At 46.8% G+C, this 8716-nt stretch overlaps 1 protein-coding gene across 1 annotated transcript in view; it reads left to right on the top strand.

Moving 5' to 3' along the window:
• The first annotated feature begins 8185 nt into the window (after positions 1–8185).
• LOC126262334 (adenylate kinase isoenzyme 5) overlaps positions 8186–8716 on the top strand; it is a 483860-nt gene continuing 483329 nt past the window's right edge. The window contains exon 1 of the mRNA XM_049958893.1: positions 8186–8413. Within this exon, the coding sequence (XP_049814850.1) occupies positions 8392–8413 (22 nt within the window). The 5' untranslated portion in view covers positions 8186–8391. The remainder of the gene's footprint in view (positions 8414–8716) is intronic.

Genomic DNA, 8716 nt, shown 5'->3' with positions numbered 1-8716 from the left:
GAAGCAGGATGCAGTCAAACAAGAAATACGCAAAATTCCAGCATGGAACAACATAGAAACCTGAATGTTATCGTACATTAGTCCACAGCTAGCAATCAGTAAGGCAAGAGGAGGTGTGCGTTTGGTTCTGGATGCTCACAACATAAATAAGATCATAATATCTGTTACTACCAGGCCAGAGGTGTTCAAACAACAACTTCAGAGATTCCTTGAAGTAAAATACCTATCCATAATCGATTTAAGATCGTCGTTTTGGCAGCTTGCATTGTCAGAAGAGTAACGAAAGTATATGGGGTTCATTTTATCCAGACGTTCATATCATTTCAAATACTCCCTTTTGGATCAGACACTAACTCTTGTGTATTTATTACACCCCTTCACACAGTTTTAGGCGCTGATTTTTGTAGACAAGGTCACAGTACATGTTGATGATTTATTGATTGCTGCATCTACATCGGAACAGCATATTTTATTGCTGAAGATAGTACTTATGTAATTTTCGGAATCAGGTGTCACAGCTAACTTTGACAAATCCAAATTTGCCAAGGAAGAAATTAAATTTTTAGGGAATGTCATATCTTGTTCTGGTATTGTACCTGATCCAGACAAAGTATGTGCGGTAAAAACTTTTCTCCTTCTACCACAAAAAAAGAGATTTTGCAGCCTTGCATCATTTTTCATAAAATTTGTTTCTAACCAACTGCTGAGCAGTCAGGGACTATCAAACCTGCTGAAGAAAACTGCTCTCTGGTTATGTTCACAAAATCTCAGGAAGTTTTTGATAACATAAAGAAAGCATTAGTATCTTCCAATGTTCTTCACCATTACCCAGTGATGTGGTGCAGTGGTTAGAACACTAGACTCTGATTCTGGAGGACGACAGTTCAAACCCGCGTCCGGCTATTCTGATATAGGTTTTCCGTGGATTCCCTAGAATGCTTCAGGCAAATGCTCCTTCCCCATTCTTCCCTAATCCGAGCTTGTTCTGTGTCTCTAATGGGACGTTAAACACTACCTCCTCCTCTTCCACTTCTCCATCCAGATATGAGTAAGGACTTTTGTACGGTGTCAGACACTTCCTGTTCAGGACTCGGTTCATGTCTCTTTCAAGTAATAGAGAATGAAGAGAAGACTGCAATACATATAATTAGCTTTGCGAGTAGAGTTGACTGAAAAAAGAAATACGAACCTTATACGTGTAATGAAAATACGCGACTCGAACTTATCAAAGTAGTATTATAGAGAAAATATTTATTTATGTCGTAAATAATAGCCTAGATTTTTAGTTATTCTTGCAAGACAAAAGAACTTTCACAACAACGAAGGGTTGGAACCTGTAACATGTCAAATGTTGACAATTTTCGTATTGTGCAAAGACGTAGCGGTACGCACTTTACAAAATTAGTAGTCTTCTGCACGACAATGCATCGATTTATATATAGCTTTATGGTTTAGTTCGAGTAACTAATAAAAGCAAACTAATATTTAGCTTAGAGAAATATGATATTAAGTTTGCCAATTTTACTAAAACATGTTAGACATAAGACTGACTTGTTCCTTTTTCTACAATTTCCTTGCGTTTATTTCTGTGTGCATTTGTATCCATGGTATCATAGACAAAGGAGAGTCAAGCGTCACTTACGCTAAAGTTGAGATCGTAATGGATACAGCTTTTCATTCCTGTTCAAGAGACATTTAGATTTTTGCATTTATTTCTGGTAGGGACCTTGTATGACGCTACTGGTGAATCTGCAGAACCTGGTGTCCTAACCTTTTCCATAACAGTAATTCTATGTCGCGCCAAGACAAGAGCGTCTGACTGAAATGTTCCACACTTGTTTTCCACATAGGAACACCGCCATCACTTTTCGTCAGAGGAAAGTAGTCCGTGAATAACACGTTTCGCCAGTGTCGAAGTTGCCAGTTGACATGGAACGGTAGAACGGAAACCGACTTGCAGGATGTTGTCGTGTCAAGCGGGGTACTCGAACAGGACGTCTTGGTCGTGAGGTCCTTTCTCGTAACCTGTCCATTCCAGTCTAATCGGACACAGAATCTCCATTGGCCCATCTGAGATCGCCTTGCAGTGCTCTGGCGGTATGTGTGCGGTGCCGCAACGCAGAGATAACCAGATATCGGTCATCACATGGGGTTGTAATGCGTCGACGACCTTGTCCAACTCGCTTTGTATACTGACCTGTCTCCCTGTGTCCAGAACCTATGGATGACACAGAAGAGGCATGAGCATCATGACAGGAAATCCATTCTTTTTGGGGCAAAGAAGGGTTCAAAGGAATGTGAAATCTTACGGGATTTAACTGCTAAGGTTATCAGTCCCTAACCTTACACACTACTTAACCTAAATTATCCTAAGGACAAACACACACACCCATGCCCGAGGGAGGAATCGAACCTCCGCCGGGACCAGCCGCACAGTCCATGACTCCAGCTTTTTGGAGCAAAAAGACCGCTCTTGCAACTTACATTGCATTAGGATGTCGCATTGCACGTACTTGATTGATTGTCCACAAGTGACAACCGCCATCTGTGTACCTTATTAGAAAACACTAGGACACTGGTACACCAGTACTCATTTCCTTTTGAGGTGTCATCTGACACTGTCGTGCATCACACATAGATGGCGGCCGATTTGAACTGTTAAGGGCACTGGAAGCGAAGATCTCAATGCACGCAATAAAGCCACAGGTACCGCCTGTATCAAAATAGATTTAACAGAAACATAAATAATTCTTATTGCATAGGCCAACGACTGGAATGTTTCCCCAAGTGGCCAGAAATCTCAACGTGACTGCCAGTCTGCACTATGTGATCAAAAGTATCCGGACGCCCCCAAAACACACGTTTTTCATATTAGGTACATTGTGCTGCCACCTACTGCCAGGTACTCCATATCAGCGACCTCAGAAGTCATTAGACATCGTGAGAGAGCAGACTGGGGTGCTCCGTGGAAATCACGGCCTTCGAAAGTGGTCAGGTGACTGGGTGTCGCTTGTGTCATAAGTCTGTAGGCGAGATTTCCACACTCCTAAACATCCCTAGGTCCACTGTTTCCGATGTGATAGTGAAGTGGAAACCTGAAAAGACACATACAGCACAAAAGCGTACAGGCCGACCTTGCCTGTTGACTGACAGAGACCGCCGACCGTTGAAAAGGGTCCTAATGTGTAATATGCAGACATCTGTCCAGACCATCACACAGTAATTCCAAACTGCATCAGTATCCACTGAAAGGTCTATGACAGTGTGACGGGAGGTGAAAAAACTTGGATTTCATGGTCGAGCGGCTGCTCATAAGGAGCGTAAACATTGGACCATTGAACAGTGGAAAAACGTTGTATGGAGTGACGAATCACGGTACATAATGTGGCGGTCCGATGGCAGGGTGTGGATATGGCGGATGCCCGGTGAACGTCATCTGCCAGCGTGTGTAGTGCCAACAGTAAAATTCGGAGGCGGTGGTGTTATGGTGTGGTCGCGTTTTTCATGGAGGGGGCTTGCATCCCTTGTTGTTTTGCGTGGTTGCGTGGCACTATCACAGCACAGGCCTAAATTGGTGTTTTAAGCACTTTCTTGCTTCCCACTGTTGAAGAGCAATTCGGGGATGGCGATCGCGTCTTTCAACACGATCGAGTAGCTGTTCATAATTCACGGCCTGTAGCGGAGTGGTTACACGACAATAACATCCCTGTAATGGAGTGGTCTGCACGGAGTCCTGACCTGAATCCTATAGAACACCATTGGGATGTGTTGGAACTCCGACTTCGTGCCAAGCCTCACCGACCGACATATATCTCTCCTCAATGCAGCCTCCGTGAAGAATGGGCTGCCATTCCCCAAGAAACCTTCCAGCAACTGACTGAACGTATGCCTGCGAGAGTGGAAACTGTCATCAAGGCAAGGGTGGGCCAATACCCCTACTGAATTTCAGCATTACCGATGGAGGGCGCCACGAACTTGTAAGTCATTTTCAGCCAGGTGTGCGGATACTTTTGACCACATAGTGTATGTAAGAAAGTAAACACAAGTTTCACACTGGAAGTTTTTCCTATTATAAATCTTTGTGTAAAATATATATACGTATCTCGTGGTTTTATGGACTGCCTCATGTTTGTTTCTTGCTGCTAAATATCTTTTTCAGTGATGGTGAGCAGCTTAGAAAAATACTCCTCTTTCATTCGAATGAAACTACGAAAAGAATGTCCATCGTGAAATCTATGTGATAAAATAGATTGACGTAAAAAAAAAGATAAATCGCCCCACCGAGTTGAGTTGTGCGACACAAACCAAAGTTGGTAGACTTTTTTATGCATCTGGGAGAGGATGTCTATCAGATGTCGCACCAGTCGCTTGACAGTGGCGCTCGTAGCGCCACTATGATGACTTGAATAAGATATGCTGCCCCCGTCGGAGGTTCGAGTCCTCCCGCGGGCATGGGTGTGTGTGTTGTCCTTAGCGCAAGGTAGTTAAGTCAGATTAAGTAGTGTGTAAGCTTAGGGACCGATGACCTCAGCAGTTTGGTCCCATAAGACCGTACCACAAATTTAAAATTTGCTTTAAATACACGTTGAAACGGTCGTGAGTGTTAATTACCTTTGAGTTTGGACGCGACGAGTTGTTGTTAGTCACGAACGTCATTAAGGTGAAAAAGACGCCATTATCAACATCTCACTGAGTTTGAATGAGGTCGTATATTAGGGCTACGAGAAGTTTTGCAGAAAGACTTGGCAGGAATGTAGCCACTGTGCTGGCAGAGCGGTGGTCACGAGAATGTACGTACGGTCGGAAGAAGACGGGTCTCTCGAGAGACACCTGGCACTACTGAAGGGAAGATCATTGTGTTCGGCGTATGGTTTTGGCTCATCGTACTGTATCTGCAGCAGCAATATGAGCAGCAGTTGGCACCACAGTGACACAATGACCTGTTACGAATCTGTTACTTCAAGCACAGCTCCAAGCCAGACGCCCTGTAGCTTACATTCCCCTGACCCCAAACCATCACGATTTACGACTTCAGTGGTGTCAAGCGAGAGCTCATCGGAGGGTAGGGTAGAGGTCTGTTGTGTTTTCTGATAAAAGCTGATTCTGCTTCGGTGCCAGCGAAGGCCGTAAGTTGGTTAGAAAGAGGCCAGTTGAGGGCCTGCAAGCAACCTGTCTACATTCTGGATACAATGGGCGTACACTTGCAGTTATTGTCTGGAGTACGATTCCTTACGACAGCAGGAGCACACATGTTGTTTTCCCACACACACTGATTGCGAAATTGTACGTCAGTCTGGTGATTCGATCTGTCGTGCTGCCATTAATGAACAGCATTCAAGAGCCTGTTTTCCAACAGGATAACGCTCGCCCACATGCCGCTTGTAACCCAACGTGCTCCACAAATAGACGACATGCTGCCTTGGCCTGCTCGATCACCAGATCTGTCTTCAGTCGAGCACATGTGGGACATCATCAGACGACAACTCCAGCGTCATCCACAAACAGCCGGCCGTGGTGGTGACCGAGCGGTTCTAGGCGCTTCAGTCCGGAACCGCACGGCTGCTACGTCGCAGCTTCGAATCCTGCCTCGGGCATGGATGTGTGTGATGTCCTTAGGTTAGTTAGGTTTAAGTAGTTCTAAGGGACTGATGCCCGCAGAATTTAAGTCCCATTGTGCTCAGAGCCATTTGAACCATTTGAACCATCTACCGCAATGGGACATTATCGGACGACAACTTCAGCGTCATCCACAAACAGCGTGAACCGTCCCTATATTGACCGATCAGGTGCAACAGACATGGAACTGCATCCCACAAACTGACACCAGGTACCTTTACAACACAAAGCATGCACATTTGCGTGCTTGCATTCAACATTCCGGCGTTTGAACCGGTTATTAATTGTCAGCATTTCACATTTGCAAAGGCTTTTGTCGCGCTCATATTAACGTGTGCGATGCAGTGTTTATCATTTAAATATATTACCTAGACAAACGTATTCCCGAAATTTTATTACTCTATATTAATTATTATTTGGTGTTGTGATTTTTTCCGTCAGTTTATGTTACTTCAGAGTGAGGATAATCAATACAATGTGTAGAATATGGATATCATGGATGCGCAACTGAGATTGGACAATCTACTTTAACTATACTCAATTTAAAACCGAAAATGAGGTAGAGATGCAATTGAGTTAGCACAGCTTCATGTAGTGTTCATCTAATGGCAATATGCCCGCCCGGTTGGCCGTGCGGTCTAACGCACGGCTTTCTGGGCGGGAAGGAGCGTTTGGTTCAAATGGCTCTGAGCACTATGGGACTTAACTTCTGAGGTCATCAGTCCCCTAGAACTAAGTACTACTTAAACCTAACTAACCTAAGGACATCACACACATCCATGCCCGAGGCAGGATTCGAACCTGCGACCGTAACGGTCGCGCGGTACCGGACTGTAGCGCCTAGAACCGCTCGACCACTCAAGCCGGCAGGAGCGCCTGGTCCCCGGCACGAATCCGCCCGGCGGATTTGTGTCGAGGTCCAGTGAGCCGGCCAGTCTGTGGATGGTTTTTAGGCGGTTTTTCATCTGCCTCGGCGAATGCGGGCTGGTTCCCCTTATGCCGCCTCAGTTACACTATGTCGGCGATTGCTGCGCAAACAAGTTCTCCACGTACGCGTACACCACCGTTACTCTACCACGAAAACATAGGGGTTACACTCGTCTGGTGTGAGACGTTCCCTGGGAGGTCCACCGGGGACCGAACCGCACAATAACCCTTGGTTCGGCGTGGGGCGGCGGGGGGGGGGGGGGTGAGGTGGACTGCGGTAGTCATCGTGGGGTTGCGGACCACTGCGGCTGCGGCGGGAACGGAGCCTCTCCGTCGTTTCTAGGTCCCCAGTTAACAATATGTTGTGTACATAGTTCCGCGTAGTCAGCGCGTACACAACTTTCCCAATAGAGCGCGCCCCGCTAAGCACAACAGCGCAGGCACAGCGCTCGTCCGTCTCCGCACTATGAGATGGCGCTGTCTTAGAGACGGACCAAATTCTGCTTCCGCCGATCCGCGTATTAATATGTAACGCAGCCAATGAGATCGCTGCTAACGTAGAACCTTTTCTCCTCGCGGATCACACTCGCGCAGTGATACCTGAATGCGCGAGGTATTATAACGAGTGTACAGACCTCCGATTAGTCAGTCTGCATTTGTCTGCACAGTCTGTACCAGTCTGCATTTGTCTGTACCAGTCTATAGTCAAGTTTCAGTCTGCGCCTAATAAGATTATCGTATTCCTGTACGTAACCATGAAGAGAAATGTATAGACACTTTGTCAAGTATCAGAGATATATGTGAAAATAAGACTAACGTACCAATTCCAAAGGAACTTCAGATTGGCAATTGTAAATAGGATCCAGAACCAAGTTAAGTAGTTTTTAGGCTCGTTATTATTTTAATAAATGTGTGTGAAAATTAATCAAGTTCTGTTTAAAGTTGGTCACCGTCAATCTGCTACTCTAAGCGTGCAAGTGGCAATTCTATCGTCTGACCTAACGGCAGAAGATAAACACGCCACGATAAGACCACAAGACATATTGCTGACACTCGCCTACTTCGTTAGAGCGACAAGACAAATAATCTAATGGTGTGTGTACCGAACGACTTACAGTACGCACACCACACAATACAATACAATACCAGCAATATACTGTCCAAGGCATCGAAAAGTTCATAATCTTCTTCGCGATTTTCTCTGCTCTTTCGACAATCGCTGGAAGAGCTACCGCAGCTATTTTACCCGCGGTAAAGAAACTGTGTGGTTTGCGCGCCAAATGCAGCCGACAACTGCTGCTGTAGAGCGCTGCTGTCACAGATAACGATGAGGAGCATATTCTGTGAGACGTGGCAAGTTCCGAGAGTGCAGTAACCATAACGGACACCACGTCGTCCAGTGTGAAGACGGCTCCAGGCTTCGATGCCTTCCTCAGGCTCTGACGCCTTCCCCGTCCGCCGCTGGAGCGTCCAGACGAAGCGCCGACCTGACCACCGACTCGCGGCGTGGCGTGGCGCTGCCGGCGCATGCGCAGGGCGCGTGTCCGCGCCGCCCCGGCCCGAAGGCCGGCATCAATTATGCAAAGGGCGGCGTCCAGTGCAGTCCCTAGTACAGTTAGCGCGCTCCCTCGGCCAGGGCAGTCACTCAGCGGCCGGAGTCAGCGATCCAGCACTCAGTCTGCGCTACGGGGGCCCCTGCCGGCAAGTTTAGCGTAGGTGCCGGGGGGAGGTGGAATGTCCGCTCGGCTCCTGCAGCAGGTGCTACGTCGGCCGCGAGCATGAAGACGCGTGTGCCCTGAAGGCTGGCGCCTTGGCACCGGCTCTTCTGCTGGAGGCGTGCATGGCGTCATGGGCATCTGCCTCGACACAGGTGAGCGTCTGCCTAATATAGACCAGTGGTCGTCACACTGCGGCCCGAATCGTGTGTTCGGGAGGCCCACGGTTCTTTGCCGTATTCTGTGACAATATTCGTTCTAACAAGTGACAGCGAATCCAGAAAGCCACTTAATGTTAGGAGCTTCTTAAGAGTATTTTTATTGCTCTCATGGGGACCGTACAAACTTCCCCTCGCCGATTTGATTCGTATTTTCGAGAAAAACGAGTTTGAAAATTTTACCCGCGCTTATATACTTCGTACAGTCGCTAGTAATAAAGAATTCCACAACCAAGAGAA

The sequence above is a fragment of the Schistocerca nitens genome, chromosome 6 (genome assembly GCF_023898315.1).
Source record: "Schistocerca nitens isolate TAMUIC-IGC-003100 chromosome 6, iqSchNite1.1, whole genome shotgun sequence".
Classification (NCBI taxonomy): Eukaryota; Metazoa; Arthropoda; class Insecta; order Orthoptera; family Acrididae; genus Schistocerca; species Schistocerca nitens.
Note: the sequence above shows the minus strand (reverse complement) of the source record. Positions and strands in the feature narration are given on the sequence as shown.